Consider the following 18,657-nt stretch of genomic DNA (forward strand, 5'->3'; position numbering starts at 1 on the left):
CCATCTCTGATGGGTTATCCAGACCCACACCACTGCAGAGCAGGCCATCCACATCATTCAGAAAAAGAAATTTCCTGGCCAGGTGCAGTGGCTCACGCCTGTAATCCCAGCCCTTTGGGAGGCCGAGGCAGGCAGATCACCTGAGGTCGAGAGTTCAAGACCAGTCTGACGAACATGGAGAAACCCCGTCTCTACTAAAAATACAAAATTAGTTAGGCGTGCTGATGGGCACCCATAATCCCAGCTACTCGGGAGGCTGAGGCAGGAGAATCACTTGAACCCAGGAGACAGAGGTTACAGTGAGCCAAGATCATACCATTGCACTCCAGCCTGAGCAACAGGAGTGAATCTCCATCCACCCTCCTAACCAAAAAAAAAGAAATTTCCTTCCATGAACTTGGTGTTAATGAAATCCTCCAATAATGTAAAAGAGAAGCACAGTGACAAGGGAGAAAACCAAAAGACCACCACACTACAGCAGAAAGATATTTATAAATATTCTAACAGCTTTTATTACAATGGTGCAAGGGAGTATTTCATCCAACACTCACCGACAACAAACCATCATCTTCTATAAAACAGCTCCAGAAAGTTCAAACAAAAAACTAAAAGACACATGATCTGTAGTAATTCTCATACAATACAGTTTAGTGTTCAAACTTCATGTCACTCCAATAAAGTATAATCATTTTCTAGCAAACAAGTGGCAAAAAAGTTTGCTGTTTTATTTGTTTGCCTATAAACATATCAGAACATGCCTCACAATTAAAAACTTTGGATTACAGCACTCCATGACATCAAGATCTATTCGTGCTTAGTATCAGCCAGTTGTACCAAATACCATAAAATACAAAATGATAGGAAATATAAACATCGATTTGTATTTCAAGTTTAAACATTTTATTTACAAAAATAGGCTGGGAGGAAAAGGGTTTGTGCCCCCACATTCTCTCCTGGTGCACAACGATTTTGTGCCATTTTCTAAGGTTGTTTTCTCTGACGATTTCCAAAGTCACATTTGGATTCCTTCAGAATTGTATTTGTCAGCTAGCAGCAAGGAGGAGGAGGAGGAGGAAGGGGAGGAGGAGGGGGAGGAGGAGGGAGGAGGGGGGGAAGGGGGGGCAGGAGGAGGGCGGGCGAAGGAGGAGGCTGGCAGACAGCGTCGGCACACGGATAAATGGCTTTGACTGAAGGACCCGCGCCGCGCCTCATGCACCGGCAATGCAAGCACGCTGCTCGGCAGCAACACCGACGTCACTATTTACAGAACGGCGGCCTTCTCTGGGTTCTGAAGGACACTTGTTCCCCAACGTGACACCATCAGACGACGCTTTCAGGCAGACACTAGGACATGACTCCGAAGACGGGGTTGTGGCGGCAGATGCTGGGCCCGTACTCTTCATAGTCCTTCTTGGTGTGGCAGACCTGAAAGAACTCGGGCTACCAGAGGCAACAGGCAGAAGGAGAGAACGCACTTCAGAAGAGAATCGACGGAAAGCTGCTACCACGCAGGCAAGACACTCTCCTCATCCCAGCCTCTACCCTGCCTCATGGGACCACTGCTGTGTAAGATTTTACCTCTTTGATGGACTGAACTACTACTAAATGGGGATTATTTTACTTTTTAGAAGTTTTGTCAGCCTCTGTCTTCTTAGGACCAAACAAATGCTGCTCCCCCACTAACAACATGTGAGCTATTCACAAATTTGAGGGGGAAAAATAATAATTATTTGGAAAAGTCACTGGAATTAATGATTAATGTGGGTTTTTTTTTTAGATTATGTTTGGATTCCACTTATCATGTTATCTGTAACCCCTAATTAACAAGGATACTTGATAAATGTGTTGTGTGATTATTAAGATATAGTTTATATATAGGGCCAGGCACAGTGGCTCAGCCTGTAATCCCAGCACTTAAGAGGCCAATGCGGGTGGATCACCTGAGGTCAGGAGTACGAGACCAGCCTGGCCAACATGGTGAAACTCCATCTCTACTAAAAATACAACAAAAAAATTAGCCAGACGTGGTGGTGGATGCCTATAATCCCAGCTACCTGGGAGGCTGAGGCAGGAGAATTGCTTAAACTCAGGAGGCAGAGGTTGCAGTGAGGCAAGATCACACCACTGCACTCCAGCCTAGGCGACAGAGTCAGACAGAGCGAGACTCTGTCTCAAAAAGAAAAATAAATATATATATATAGTTTATATCTACAGAATTGTCTGTTTAGAGCGCACACTATTTCACCTTCTTAGACAATATTTGCCCAAACTCAACAGCGAGCACAGGAATGGCAACACGGAGCCCTTGAGAGAGGGACTTACAGTCGAGGCCAGCATGGAGCCTCCGAACCATACGGCATAGCGCTGCATGTGATGCGTGACCACCTGCACCTCCACGGGCTTCGGCTGGAAGAGAAAGCAGCTCTCACTTACTGCACACACACAGACACATCTGTGATCCAGTCACCCTCCAGCTGACCCGACCATGGCTTCACCCGGAGCCACCCTCCACTCAGTGGCACAAGTACAACCTCACACCCAGCACTCAGTGACACTCTGCCTCTGCTGCCAAATCCCCCACCAGATCTACCATAATTCCAGCCCTGGGGGCTCAAAGGAACACGGTGCGCCCAGCAAGCAGAACCGCCCTCTCACAACACTGAGGGCATTAAAGTACAAAAGTACAAAATCCAAGCAACTAACCTCACTGATTTTTTTTTTTGACCAAATATTTCAGATGTTCTGGCACTGGAGGGTTCATCCCAAGTAAGACTGACCATCCCCAAAATACGAAAAGAAGCTGTGCTTTCCCAGCCGTGGACTCGTGCACTCTCTTTCTGGCCCGCAGCCCCCCATCCAAGCCCGCTCTTGGTTAGAAGCCCAAGATAATCACCAGCTGCCAGAGAATTACTATCTTGGAGAGACGCCTTGTAACTCCCTGCTAACATGAGTTATTTTCGTTTAATGAGAACATTTCCAGAGGACATGAGAAGATCTTCATGGTAAATTAGTACTATCTCCTGGGGACGCTGGTCATTATGCCCCATGTCGTAAAAGTACGACACAAAAGGCAACTGCTAGCAGGTATGACCAGGGAGACTGTGAAGCTGCCGTGGCTGTGTCACCAGGACCATAGGTCTGAACCACCGGCCTGGAAGGAGCTCCGGCAGCAAACCCCCGTGGTAATGTCACAGTGCAGCTCAGAAAGCGACACACATTTGTTTTTCTTTCACGTGGCCCAGATAAACTCTGTGTCAGGAAGGCCCAAGTCAGGCCCAGCGCAGAAACCGCCCTCCTCCCCCGGCACCACGTGGAGGCCCCTGGCTCCTACCTTGATCCTCCCGCCGCTGAGCTCCTCACTGAGCCTCAGCCTGGCATCCACTACTCTCTTCAAATCTCTCTGCAGTCGGCGTCCGAAATCCCTGAACATGGTGGAGCCTCCTGAGAGAACGACATTCTACAAGACACAAAGGAGATGGAGCCTTGGGTAAAATCACCCACCCACAACAGAACCCCACAGGCCCAGTCGCTTGTGGGCATGACACACCGGCCCTATGAGAGACACGATCAGAAGCAAAGTTAATGCTATTGGAAAAAATGTAGATTTCTTTTTTTATGGTGACAACAATGTGTCACAGATGGCTCCTGGATCCTTTCCTCCATTACAGCAAGGCAAAAACAAGGCGATTCTGCTCCCTTATGCTCCTCCTGCCTACCCCTCACAAGGACCAGGAAGCCACAAGTAACAACAGAAACTCTCCAGCTGACTTGAGCCACATGACCACTGGCTCTCCCGCTGCTTTGCCTTAATCATCACCAGGGGAAAGTCTTCTAATGGATGCCTGAAGCCTCTTAGAAGGACGATCTTGGAAAGAAAGCATCCAAGTTACCCAAAGAAACGTTCTCCGGTGAGCCACCCAACCAGCACTGCCCTCCAGTGCCAGGACTCACTCAGTGGCCACACAGAAGCTCGGTGTGGGGCCGAGGAAGGGGAAGCACCTGCCTGCCCCGCTCCCCCTGCCCAGAACCTCAACCAGCCCTCTGTCCAGTGTTGTCCGTGCTGCCCGCCTGTCAGTCATCCACACCATCAGCTCCTGACCTACAGCCACTGACATCCTCATGGCTTGATGGCCCAGGTCACCCAAGCAGCCAGTCCTCTTCTGATGCATGTCAGAGGCTACAGTGGCCTAACCTACGTCACTCACCTCTCGCCCTCTCACCACGGGCACTGCATCATCTCATACCCTCACAAGATGAGGAAGGGTGAGCACGTACAGTAAGATATTTAGACAGAGAGAGAGAGAGAGACCACATTTATATAACTGTTCCTATAGTATATTGTTATAGTAATTATTGTATTTTATTATTAGTTATTGCTGTTCAAAAGTCTCTTGCTGTGCCTAATTTCTAAATTAAACGTTATCATAGGTATGTATGTACAAGAAAAAACACGGTATATACAGGATTTGGTACTAGCTGCGGTTTCAGGCACCCACTGGGGGGTCTTGAACCGTATCCCCCACTGACAAGGGGGAATAATATATCTCCTGATTGAACTTTCTTAGAGAAAACACCAAATGAGAAAACTACATAAGGAAATTCATCCTTCAAGGAGTCAAAAAGCCCTACTTGCTTTAAGACCCTCTCAATATGTTAGCTCTTCCCAAGTTTCTGACCAACTGTAGAACTCTGTTTTCAGGCAGTCCTCTCAGTCAGCTCTGTGTGCGTGAACAGTGAGTCCCTCACCAAGTTTACAGGTAAGCAGAAGTCACAAGGAATCAGTACAGAAAAAAATGCACTTTTCTGTCCCCAGCAACCCAGGTTCTAAGTTGTATGGTGTGAAAGCAATCCACTCCTGCTTACGGCTCTCCGGGGGAAAGACAGCCAGGATGGAGTGGACAGGGATCATTTTTCTCTCATGCCAACTCCTAGAACTGCTGTGACAGCACTCACGTAGACTCAGGATTAGATAGTTGAAGTGAGAGCAGGAAGAATGAAAGGGGGCAGGAGCCATGGGAAGCCACCAGGGATCTGGCCTTCCACCTGGAAAAGCCACCAGAGATCTGGCCTTCCACCTGGGGAAGCCACCAGACCGGAAGCCACCGGGGATCTGGCCTTCCACCTGGGGAAGCCACCGGGCATCTGGCCTTCCACCTGGGGAAGCCACCGGGGACGGGAAGCCACCGGAGATCTGGCCTTCCACCTGGGAAAGCCACTGAGGATCTGGCCTTCCACCTCAGGAAGTGACCAGGGATCTGGCCTTCCACCTGGGTAAGCCACTGGGGATCTGGCCTTCCACCTGGGGAAGTGACCAGGGATCTGGCCTTCCACCTGAAGCCGCCACCACGGACCTGGCCTTCCACCTGGGATCTGCCCCAATTCTACCCTGAGTGTCTGTAAAGAGAAATTTCACCTCTGATTACCTACCAACAGCAGATGTTTCATAAATCATCTAACATGCTGTAGCTGCTCAGCTTCTAAGGTGAAAAGGCCGTCAGGGGCTAAAGAAGCTGTGTCCAACCCTTTGAATCCAACATTTTTGTTTATCTGTAGTGAATATCAAAAAAATTATGCACAGGACCTTTTTATTAGCTTGCCAGCTATCAATAGTGTGAGTGTACTTTATGTGTAGCCCAAGACAATTCTTCTTCTAATGTGGCCCAGGAAAGCTAAAAGGTTGGACACCCCTGAGCTAAAGCTTCTACAGTGGCTTGGCCAGGGACAGAGCCATGGGAAACCACCAACAAGTGGCTACCTGTGGTCTCACAAAACTGTGCCACAATATTTTTTTATCAGCTCAAGAATCTTAAGTCATATATGTATGTATGTATTTCAAGACAGTCTCATTCTGTCATCAAGGCTAGAGTGCAGTGGCGTGATCTCGCCTCACTACAACCTCTGCCTCCCAAGTTCAAGCAATTCTCCTGCCTCAGCCTCCCAAGTAGCTGGCACTACAGGCGACCGCCACTACACCCAATTAATTTTTTGTACTTTTAGTAGAGACGGGGTTTCACCATGTTGGCCAGGCTGGTCTCGAACTCCTAACCTCATGATTCATCCACTTCAGCCTCCCAAAGTGCTAGGATTACAGGCGTAAGCCACCACACCCGGCCAAGTGTAATATGTTTATGGGAAGATCTGGGCTTGGCCTTCAGGGACAGGAATCAAGGTGGTTCTGAGGCCATCTTGCCAGGGCTCTCTGCAGCAGTGAGAGATCTGCTGGAACCTACCACCCCACCCCACTCCTGGTGCCTGCCCCCCACTTCTCACAGGGAACAGCCCTGAACGCAGCAGACCCTCTAAGGGGGGTACCCCCACCTTACAGAGACTATCTGATAATGAACACACTGGATAAAATTCCTGGCAACGGTTCTCTGCCACGAGAATTGTGCAGTCTGTCCTCATCTGGGGGTTTCACTGCTACAAGTTTGTTTGCTTTCTTAAAACTCTGTGGGCATGGCCAACTGAAGAAACTGCTGTCACGTCCATTTCTCAAAAGGCAACCCCGACACCCCTCGCCACACGGATACTATGAGGTAACTGAGCACCTGTCTTCTTGACAAATTTTAAGTCTAGTTTTCAAGCCAATATCCTGTCCCAGGATCAGCATCATGAATAATCACTGTTGTCCTCTATCACCTTGTGGAGAAATCTCTCATGACCAACCTGAGAGTGCCTGGCTCCTGTCAGCATCTAGGGACCATCAACCACAGCTGCAGCTATGGGAACGCTGAACTCAGGGGAGCCCCTGGTTAACAACACTCAGATGACATGTCACCAAAAGGTGAGGACTGGCAGGAACAAGTCCCTGGCAGATAGGGTGGCAGCTTGAAATCACATAAACAGGATTATATTCTGATCCCTGGCTTCCTTCAGATGGGTCTCATGGCCTGGTGACTGTTTCAGACACACTGCATACCTAGTTACCATCATATTAAGAATCATAACTTAAAAGCATTATTGATATTTTGATCATCTCATCTTAAAATAAGCCTCGACTGACCCCTCCTCCTGCTCTCTAGTTACTGGCAACACTGGCTGATGACGTCTGGAGAGATAGACCCTGGCCTATATCCAGTAAGAATTAAATGAGGACTGAGGAAGAGCAAGGATGGGCCAGTGCTTGAAATCAGACATTCTAAGGGTACTTTTGCTGAGGTTTCTGGTTTCGTCTTTTTGTTCTTTTGCTATTGTTTTTCATTTGCTTTTTAAAGTCCACTGCAGAAACTCCTTTAAAACTTTTCCAGGCTAAGGTTCCTACAGCCTCGCTCTCTGCTTAGTCTCCTCATAGCCCGTATGTCAGGCGATCCCCGTGTTCCAAGGAAGCCTGGGGTGTCAGAACTCTCCCTTGGCCCACCGCTGTGCAGCAGAGGAGCCCCAGGCCAGGTTCCTTGACTGTCACCCTAGACTTGGTGAGCTTATCCTTCCCTCAGACAATGGTCAAAGGAACGAGTCTGCTTCTAACTGTGACACCCAATGCCCAACACAGCACCATGGGCATACCTGCTGCCTCATCTCAAAATTCTGCTATTGTTATTTGGAAGGATAATCTGAGGGGTACGTAGTCTGTTCACACCTCTAAGTCTTCTAAATGATCCGAAAGTACCAGGGGAATGCTCCCTGTCTGCTCGGCGTTCTTTCCGTATTCACCCAGAGGACTGTCTCCCCTCTGAACTTGCACCTCGAGCCACTGGAAGACACGGCAGGAGGAAACGCACGTCATTATCCACATGGGGATGGGTGAGGAAGGTATTCTCAGTGAGGGTCTAAAGAAGAAATTTCTCTCAGCTCTCAGCGTCAGAAAAAGCTGGGCCTCTTAGGAAAACCCACTGGCCTTAATCATATGTCCCATGAGCCCTGTGCCTTCCATTATAGACTGGGTTCCCCTCTTTTCCCTGGCTGCTGCGAAGCTGAGAGTCAGGAGGGGCCTCTCCCATGGCTAGGCACTACCACAGAATGGTGTGCAAGGGCTCTGTCCTCGTCCGACCCTGCTGCGCTATCTCCCACCCTCACTTCTCCTTACCAAGTTTCCTTCAGCTACTTCATCCTTGCATATTGGATAAACTTTCCTGCCTGCTTCAAATTTTCCACACTAGAAGGCAGGCAGGCATGCAGGCAGGAGGGGAAAGGGGTGTGAATTTCTAAGGACAGGCAAATAGGAGAGCTGAAGCTCAGCTGCACTATCTTCAGGCAAAATACAGTTAATCATTCAAGGAGTTTACGAAAGGATGCTGGCTCCTCATTTTGAATTCCTTTTTTCCTTCAGTAATTGAGGGACAAACCTCAAAAGCCTAAGTATCCCTGTGATTGGCAGCAAACATCCCGCTGCATTCGGCAAGCACTTGAATTAAAGGCACTGAACTGGCAGGATGGCTCACGCCTGTCATCCCAGCACTGTGGGAGGCCGAGACAGGTGGATCACCTGAGGGCAGGAGTTCAAGACCAGCCTGGCCAACATGGAGAAACTCCATCTCTACTAAACATACAAAATTAGCCAGGTGTAGTGGCGCATGCCTATAATCCCAGTTACTTGGGAGGCTGAGGCAGGAGAATCGCTTGAACCCGGGAGGCAGAGGTTGCGGTGAGCCATGATTGTGCCACTGCACTCCATCCTGGGCAACAAGAGCAAAACTCCATCTTAAAAAAAAAAAAAAGGCACTGAACTACAAACGTGAAGAAAACATACTGGTGAGCTCTGCAGAGTAGAGACTGCCTGCATTTTTAAAACAATCGTTTGAATGTTATAAATGCATTCATATCCGATTTTTCTTCTAAAAAGCAATTCTATTTGTTTCCTACATTAAAAATAAGTAAAACAAAAATCATTTCATGGCTGAATCTTTCCTTTCACTTAAGAAAACGCCCAGGAAGACAGCTGCAGGTGGAAGCTAAGACTGTGCTGCGCTCTCAACGGGGTCTCAGGCAGGCACAGCCCCGGCCAACGGCAGTCCCTCAGGCGCCCATGTGCTCCGCTTTTGCCAAGAGCACCAGGAGAGCTGCACACACCACCCCACGCATAGGCCCCTAAAACAGAGCCAAGTCACTTCAGTAGTGGCATCCATCTCAGGAGATTCTATAAGGGGAGGTCACGACCCAGCAACAGGCGGGGGCCCAACAGCCCTCATTCACGCTGCTCCTTTGCGATTCTAATCCCTGCTTCCTCACCGTGAAATACACATGAGCACCAAGTGTACAGCTCAGCACAGACTAGAGCTCCTCACGGTCAGCACTCTGCATGGGCACAGTTAACGTAGCCACAGGCAGTGAACTTTAAAACTAGGCAACACAATAAAACCTGAAGACAACATGGCATGAATACTGGAAAGATTCGGGACAGCCTGTGCCATCAAGGTACTTCTGGAGAAAATTCTGAAAGGAACATCATGAGCTCAGAAAGTATTCAGCAAACGAAAAGAATCTGGAACAGGAGAGACTTTGAAAAAAAGGGCAAAAAATGAAAACACTACCTGAGGGGTAGTGTGAGTCCAAGTTATAACGTGCATGATGTTACCCAGCATATATCGTATGTAAATGGATACAAAACTTCAAAGCGGCCAGGCACGGTGGCTCACGCCTGTAATCCTAGCACTTTGGGAGGCCGAGGCATGCAGATCACAAGGTCAGTAGTTCAAGACCAGCCTGACCAACATGGTGAAACCCCATCTCTACTAATAATACAAAAATTAGGCGGGCATGCTGCGGCCACCTGTAATCCCAGCTACTCAGGAGGCTGAAGCAGGAGAATTACTTGAACCCAGGAGGCGGAAGTTGCAGTGAGTCGAGATCATGCCACTGCACTCCAGTCTGGGCAACAGAGTAAGACTCTGTCTCAAAAAGAAAAAGCAAAAAAACTTCAAAGCCTGATTAGAGTTGAAGAAAACAAAAATCCCTAAACCGAGTCAATTAAGACACTCAAGTTGCAAGTGGTGGATAAGACAGCAAGGGTCCCACTGGGCCATGGCAAGGGGACAGGATGGTCTCACCAACCAGGTCAACTAAGCACCACTGTTATGAGAGCTCACCAGATATACTAATCTCCTCTAAATCCTCTCAGATTTCTGGCCTAGAAGTAGATAATCTGTATCTGGTGGCATTACAGGCTCTTTCTGTTGACTTTGCTGTGTTAGAAAATAGATCAAATACAAAAGAGGACTTAACATACAATCAGATTCACATTAAATCCTTGGAGTGATACATGAACTGAACAGTAATTCCACCTTCTTAAGACATACATGGGCTCTTGTGCAGAAGGTTCTGTAATAATTTTAACCACTGTAATCAAACTAGGTGACAAAAAAGATAGTGACAGATAAAATTTATCCTCAGAAAACTTCAAACAGGGCAATTTACCCAGCAAAACTGGGAGCTGGATTTCAGAGAATGAGAATTTGTAAATCACTATTAATGGCTATTTTAATACATTTAAATTCTACTTTTATGTAAAAGGCAAATATTAAGACAACAAATTAATACAAGAGATTTTTTTAGGCCTGGCATGGTAGGCTGGGATCATGCCTGTAATTCCAGCACTTTGGGAGGCCAAGGAGGGTGGATCACCTGAGGTCAGGAGTTTGAGACCAGCCTGACCAACTTGGTGAAACCCCGTATCTACTAAAAATACAAAATTAGCTGGGTGTGGTGGTGCATGCCTATAATCCCAGCTACTTGGGAGGCTGAGGCAGAAGAATCACTTGAACCCAGGAGGCAGAGGCTGTAGTGAGCTGAAATCGCACCGTTACACTCCAACCTGGGCAACAGGAGTGAAACTCCATCTCAAAAAAATAAAAATAAAATAATTTTTTAATTTAGAAAAAATTTCAAGCTTAGCAAAAGCGATACACTCTTTATTCAGATTTGCCTACTGTTAACATTTACAGTAGTGTTTTTCTTTATCATTTGCACGCATTTATTCTGTCCCCTCCCCGCCACATACACACACACATATTGGGGCGGGGAGCATCTGACAGTAACTTATATACATCATGGCCCTTTACTATTAAATACTTTAGTGTATATTTACTAAAACTGAGAACATCCTTTACATTACCACAGTACAACTGCCAACTTCATAAACTTAACATTAATACAAAACTTTAATCTGCTGTTCCTATTCCCATTTTGTCACTTGATTTATTAATATTCTTTATAGCATTTTTTTCTCTCCAGTCCAGAGTCCAGTGCAGGGTCAGACTATGCAATTACTTGTCATGTCTCTGTAATAGGTTTTTTAATTAAAAAATTATTCACTAGGGTATGAAAGTAAATGTTCATTATAATACTTGAGAAGCATTACATGATCTTGAGTTGCCTTCAAAGGCATAGTATATAAATTCATTTCTTTCATGTATTCACATAACCATACAAACAGTGCTATGACTATGTGGTCAAATGATTTTGGATAAAGTCACCAAGATACTTCAATAGGGAAAGAATCATCTTTTTCAACAAACTATGTTGGAAAAATTGATATCCGTGGAATGAGAGGATGAACATTTATTTACTTTCTCATTTAATATACACAAATTAATTCAAAATTTATCACTGGTTTAAATGTAAGGGCTAAAAGTACAAAATTTCTTCTAAAAACCAGTTTCCAAAACTTTGTAATTTTGTGGTAGGTAAAAATTTCTTAGCTAGAACATAAGAAAGCATGAAGCAAAAAAGAAAAAAGTTGATAAATGGGTTTCCATACGTTTCTGTTCTTCAAAAGACACCACTAAGAAAATGAAAAGACAAGCCACAGACTAGAAAAAACATCTGCAACACATAAACCTGACAAAGGATTTGTATCCAGGATATCTGAAGAATTCTTATTGAGTTGTAACTCAATAAAGAAGAAATCAATTAAAAATGGGCAAAAGATTCAAATAGACATTTCACGAAAGAAAATATACCAATGACCAATAAGTACAGGAAAAGACATCAACAACATCTGTAATCCGGACCGTACAGCTGAAATCCACCACACACCACGTTCAGGTTAAGACGAACACTGCAACTCCTGTCCATTGTTGGTGGGAGGGCAGACGCTCTAAGTACTTTGGAAAAAGTCTAGCAGTTTCCATAACGTGAAAATTATGTACACTTAGCATACAACAAAGCAACTGCACTCCCAGCTATTTCCCAAGCGGAATAAAACATATCCAGTAAACGCTGAGTGTATTTCCAAATGTCCAGAGCAGGGCTCTTGGTAACAGCCCAAACAACTCAAATGTCCGCCAGCAGGAGACGGCTGACTTGTGGCACAGCCATTTGCTGAAGTGCTCCCAGCAGTAAGAAAGGACAGATGACATGCACGTACACCTCAAAAGCACCAGCTGAGTGAAGGAAGCCAGAAACAGAGCACATGGAGCAACTCCATTTCCAGCAGCCCCCATTGTCTGCGGTTCACACTCCATGGTGTCAATTGCCCATGGTCAACCACAGTCTAAAAAGATTAAATGGAAAATTCCAGAAATAAACACTTTGTAAGTTTTAAACTGTGTACCATTCTGAGAAGCGTGATGAAATCTGGAGCTGTCCCACTCTGTCCCGCCTGGGGCACGAGTCATCTCTTTGTCCAGCATGTCCACACTGTATATGCTATGTGCCCTGAGTCACTCAGCAGCCACCCCGGTGATCAGATGGACTACTGCAGCATCACACTGCTGGAGTTCAGGTAACCCTCATTTTATTTAACAGCCCCAAAGCACAAGAGTGGTGATGCTAACATACTGTTATAACTCTTCCATTTTATTATTAGTTATTGCTGTTAATCTCTTCCTGTACCTAATTTATAAACTTCATCAAAAGTATGTATATATTCAGGGAAAAAAACATAGTACGCAGAGGGTTTGGTACCATCTACACTTTCAGCCATCCACTGGGGGTCTTGGGACATGTCCCCCATGGATAAGAAGGGACTCCTGTATACCAAACTCTGGAAAGTCAAATCCCCTCTACAGTGATAGCAGATTGGTGCCTTCCTGGAGCAGGGCCTGAGGAACTTCCGCAAGTGATGGTTCCCTTCTTACTTTAACTGTGGTGATTATCACATAAGTATGTAAACTTGTCAAATCTTTTCAAGTCATACACTTAAAATGGGTTCATTCTACTCTATGTAAAATACACCTCAAAGTTGAACTTTTAAAAACAGAGCAACAGAAGAGAAAGTGATGGCGAGGGGCCACTCTGAGTTGAGAGGGCAGGAAAGACCTTGCTGAAAAGGTGGCGTCTGAGACTTAAATGGCAAGAAAGAAGCCTAGAGAGGGTGCACACGTTCAGCCGAGGTACACCGTCTCTAACTCTTCATTTTCTCAGTGGCCTGTAACAGGGTGAGGATGGAAGATTGAGTCAAGTCACCCAATTTTATTTTAACATTTTTAACATTTAATCCCCAATAGTTGCTATGGACAATAGGAAAACAATACGCTCTGTACTTTGAGGCCTTTCCTAAATGCAAACTTCAGCTCTCACCCTAGTTCCACACGTTTCTTTGTGTTCAGAAATTCCAATGTGAACCAGTAAACTCAACACAGCCTTTAGTATTTAAGAAGGAACAGCCCTAGATCTCTACTCACTCCTCCCCAAAGTAACTATCCATGTAAGAAAATGAAAAGACAAGCCACAGACTAGAAAAAACATCTGCAACACATAAACCTGACAAAGGATTTGTATCCAGGATATCTGAAGAATTCTTATTGAGTTGTAACTCAATAAAGAAGAAATCAATTAAAAATGGGCAAAATGCTCCTTCTGCCCTCTGCAGACACTCCTGTCACCCCCACTCTCTAACTCTACTCCTCCTCACTGGCAAACATCCTCTTTCACACAGACACACTTTAGAGAGAACTCCGGGAGAAGGCGAGAGCCTCTGGGTCCCAGACCAAATAACAGCTTTATCTCATGTTTTGCTCCTGCCTGAGCTTCTGAACATGACAACTAACAGCAGATACATCCCCACATCCACTGTCTACACGGATGTGACACACGCAGCAGTTTCCAGATCTGTAACAACACAGAGATGGTCATGTCTCCTGCACACGTGTCACCAGACAGGCTGCATTCCTACATGTCTTCCACTAGCTCTGCCCAGATACTGTTTCTAAGCTACTGCTGCAAAGTACTCTTGTTTTCATCATGTTGACCTTCAGCCTACAATTACTGAACTGAACTGCAGCTCTATACACAGAAGAACAACAGCCTCCAGGTTAGAAAAGTCCCAGTGTGGGCACATCCTGGGGAAGCTGGCCAGAGCAGAGCTGCCCCAGATGGTGCCTCTCACGGACAAGGTGGAAGGAGCTGGCTCGTACTTCAGCAGCCCCTGACCAGCCTCACCCTAAGCCACCTGCACCACCCATGGGGCTGACTCCCGGCTGCAACTCGCCCCACGCCCTGCGGCCAATAGCAGAAGTTTCCGGGGACAAGGGGACCCTGCCAGAAGGAGAGTGGAGGGTGGAATACGGTCTAAAAGGAACATACAAGTGCTACGCGACAGGCTCTATGGAGCTGTCAGCCTGACAGGAACACCAGATGACAGCAGAGCCCGGCAGAAAACAGGCGTTTAGAAAGGCAAATCAGCACTGGCCCCAAATCCAGGTTTCCTGACAGCTGTTTGAAGCCCTTCACCATCTGACCCCAGCCAGCTCCCTGTAGCCAAGTGGGAATGCCCAAAGGCTCCCTGCAGCCAGATGGGAATGCCCAAAGGTTCCCTGCAGCCAGGTGGGAAACCCAAAGGCTCCCTGCAGCCAGGTGGGAATGCCCAAAGGCCTCACATTCCCCCCACTGCCTGGTGCTGGGGCCTGAACCAAGCAGCAAACCCACTCACCCATGGGCTGCCCTGCCCTGCCCTCATCTGTGAAGACATCACCAGGCTGCTCACAGGTCTCTAAGGAAATTACATGGTAATGATGTCAGCACCGGCTCAGAGAAGGCAGGACTGTGACAAGCATGGTGAGTTCTCTTGCTTGAGCCTCTCCGCCCTGGGCCATGCAGAGGCCTGAGCAGTGTCAGGTGTATGCCCCGTCTGTCCACTCCTCCCTGAAGCCGGCACTGCACACAGCGCTCAGTAAGCATGGCCCTCCTCAGGCATCGTGGAATGAACGATGAGCATTTCATTCGCTCTACCCTCTGGAATAAAGGGGGGTCAGTAAAGGAAAAAAGACTCTAGCAAGTAACTCAAGAACCAGAAACAACAACTGACAGTTTCTGGTAAGTCCTTGAACTTTGGTAACCTCCTGATGTTTCTCCCTAGTTTCCAGGTTCTCAGTCAGGGACAACTGTGCTCCCAGTGGACATTAAGCAACATCTGGAGACGATTTTGATTGTCAGGCCTGGGTGACGGTGTGTGGGTGTCACTGACACTTTTTGGGTAGAGGCCAGAGATGCTGCTAAACATCCTACAAGGAAAATGTCAATAGCACCCAGGCTAAGAAACCCTGCCCTAGCTAGCATCAAGCAGTAAAACCAAAGGTGCCTGCACACCAGCAAAGAGGGCCACTGGGGAAGTGGTGTGCTACTCTGCAGCTAATTCGAGATGCGCAGGAGTCCCCAAAGGCAGAGGTTGCTCGGGGGGAAAAAGCAAAGGAAACCAGGCAAAATCCCTGGGAACTTTAAAAATAGAAAAGTCAATCGGCTAGAGGCTGCAGCGGGTGAGGAACTGCTGCTCTGACCTGGGTGTGGAGCGCCATTCCAGAATATCACTTGAAGTCATTTCATGGAATACAACAACAGTGCTTACTATCTGCCTGACACAGCTGAAGGCAATTCCACACACCAACTCCTTTTACCTTGTCAATAATGGGATAAAGCAGGTACTACTCCTATCCCTGTTCTGCCGAGAAGGACACTGAGGCACAGTGAGATCAAGTAACCTGCCAAAGTCACACAACTGAGCAAGCGGTAGGCATTGCAGAACACACACCTGGCAGTCTAGGAGCTCACTGGCATGTGGTATCCACACCTGCAGGCCACACACTCACCACACCTGAGTGCCACCAACCCCCTCAGCCCATGCACGCAGCACGGCACTCTAACCATCAGCCCACACTGCCTCCCTTCCCGTGACACAGAATTCAGACACCACCTTGTAAAGACCAATCTGTAAAGTAGCTCTCCCTGCGCTGAGCTGAAATCTGCCCTGGTCTCCCTCTTTCCTTGGCACTGCTCACCTTCCAGCCAGCTGCCCATCAAATATCCCAAGACAGCCTACTGCTCGCTGCCAAATCGCAAGTCAAACAATGCTACTTCCCTCAACCATGTCTCACAGGCCATTATTTCAGGATCTCTTGCTGTTCTGGGACCCCTCCTCTGGATATTCATCAAAATCCAACAACAAGCCTCTCATAATGTGGGCCCTCCTCCCAAGCAGAACACAACACTATCAACACAGCGTGTCTCCCCAGGACAAACAGAAATAAACTCTGAAGCAGTGAGGCGGAACTCTGACCCTGAGGGCCATCCAAGGTCAAATGACTTACCATCTCCTAATAGAGCAAAAAGTGGTCTGTGGCTGTAAAAACCTCTGCGTCCGAAGCAGTGGGAACTAGAAGAAGCGTTACTACTTTTAAAGTCCCTTTGGAGGAGAAATGAACCTATTCTTACCACCACCAACCATGCTGCACAAGACAAACAGGAAATCAAAAATTAAGTGTTATAGTAACTGAAACCAAGGAAAACATTTCTTAACAAACTCAGCTTTACAAAAGCCTACCCGCCCCTGATTAAATGAAAAAACTTTAATGGAAGGGTTGTTTCCATTCTAAACAGAGAAATGACTCTATATGAGGAAAAGGAAAAAGCCCTAGATCCAACTTCGCAGCCTTCCCAGCCCCTCACACTGCCATCCCTTTCAAGCATCCCTCTCCCGGTGCTTGAAAACACAGAAATAAATTAGAGCACAAACCACAACAAAGCAGGTCTGAAGCTTGTCTGAAGCTTCTCAGCCATGCCTACGACACACCATTTCTCAGTGTGACAGGTACTGTTATTACTAACACACAATCCAATTTTCTCTGAGAAAATGACATGGTTGAGAATCTGCCTCTCTTTCCTAAAATGTATTCAGCAGGTGTCTTTATGGGAGATTAAACACAAGGAGATGTCCCGGAGCAGCAGAGGGGCGGGATCAGGAGAGGACAGACTGTCCCCACTCATTTTCCTAGTACCCCTTCTCTAGCTTTAGCTAGCCTGCTTGCATCAAGGTAAAACTGGCTTTCTAACTCGTCTTTTATGAGGATTAAAATGTTGCCTGAGCTTATTATTTTTCAACCTAAGGAATTATCCAGATTTATGTACTCTGGTGGCTTAAATGCAGCTTACAGGCATCATTTGCTTTGGGTTTTTTATTACCTATGCTTGTTTCACCTTCAGAGTGGGGAAAAAGCAGAAAAAAAGAGAGAAGTGAAATTCCCAATAAATTTATTCTTTCCATTTCATCTCAAAGTAAAGTAACAGTGTTTATTCTAATAATTATGTACCTCAGAAATATAAACATTTAGCCTAATAGGTTTCTTTTTTGTTTTTCTATTTTTGGGGCTTTTTTTTTTTTGAGACAAGGTCTCACTCTGTCACCCAGGTGGAGTGCAGTGGTGCAATCCTAGCCTCCTGTAGCCTCAACCTTCCAGGCTCAAGCAATCCTCCTGCCTCAACCTCCCACCTGTAGCTGGAACTACAGATGCATACTACCATATCCAGCTGATTTTTTAGTTTTTCTTTTGTAGAGATGGGGTCTTGCTATGTTAACTAGGCTGGTTTCAAGCTCCTGGTCTTAAGCAATCCTCCTGCCTCAGCCCCCTAAAGTGCTAGGATTACACACATGAGCCATCACATCCGGCCTGCATTCTTAGTCAATTTCCACAAGGAAAAGTAAGTAAACATTTTTCTAAGGGAGTCTTTAAGAAAAGATGTCACAAATGATAAAATTTTAATATTCTAAAATCAAACCCCTTTAATTTTAGAAAAGCAGCAGATTATCCCATACAACAGTCTAGACAGAAAGCTCTCAGCAGCCAATCTAGCACAGACAAAACATTTTTAAATGCCCTATTCATCTAATATTGTTTTCAAAGTAATAAATGAAACAGCATATATCACTACTTTATTTCACTGCTTATAGAGCACAGAGCAACATGACTTCTTTTTTTTTTTTTTCCTTGCAACAGGGTCTCCCTGTGTTGTCAAGGCTGGAGTGCAATGGTGCAATCTCAGCTCATTGTAGCCTCAACTTTCTGGGCTCAAGTGATCCTCCCACCTCAGCCTCCCAAGTAGCTGGGGTCACAGGTGCATTCCACCACAAATGGCAATTTTTTTTTTTTTTTGGTAGAGATGGGGTCTCCCTATATTCCCCAGGCTGGTCTCGAACTCCTGGCTCAAGAAATCCTCCAGCCCTGGCCTCCCGCAAAGTAATGGGATTACAGAGGCGTGAGCCCCTGCACCTAACTTAACATGACTTCCGAAAATAAGATTCTGAACTCGAGGTTTGTTTACTTTAGCAGCTTAACAAATATTTACTAAGCGTATCTTTTGAAATACTTCTTTCAGTAAGATTATAGAGTTGGTCTTCAAATCTAAAGTCAAACTCCCCAGACAGCAGACAAAGGCCCCTCAGGTCTCACCCAACCTACATCCCCGCCCTCCAGCCTCCACATCTCCATGGTCTTGCAGACTCTGAGCATCTCT

The 18,657-nt window shown here is 46.4% G+C and overlaps 1 protein-coding gene across 2 annotated transcripts in view; it reads right to left on the reverse strand.

Annotated features, from left to right (window-relative positions):
- Positions 1-486: 486 nt before the first annotated feature.
- ACTR3B (actin related protein 3B) overlaps positions 487-18,657 on the reverse strand; it is an 81,740-nt gene continuing 63,569 nt past the window's right edge. For both annotated transcript variants that reach the window (XM_064368854.1, XM_012442757.3), the window contains 3 exons: positions 3,332-3,457; positions 2,323-2,406; positions 487-1,440 (listed from right to left, as the gene is read on the reverse strand). In XM_064368854.1, coding sequence (XP_064224924.1) covers positions 1,345-1,440; positions 2,323-2,406; positions 3,332-3,457 — 306 coding nt within the window. In that variant the 3' untranslated portion in view covers positions 487-1,344. The remainder of the gene's footprint in view (positions 1,441-2,322; positions 2,407-3,331; positions 3,458-18,657) is intronic.

The sequence above is a fragment of the Aotus nancymaae genome, unplaced genomic scaffold (assembly GCF_030222135.1).
Source record: "Aotus nancymaae isolate 86718 unplaced genomic scaffold, 86718_ANA_hifiasm-v0.15.2.pri h1tg000002l, whole genome shotgun sequence".
NCBI lineage: Eukaryota > Metazoa > Chordata > Mammalia > Primates > Aotidae > Aotus > Aotus nancymaae.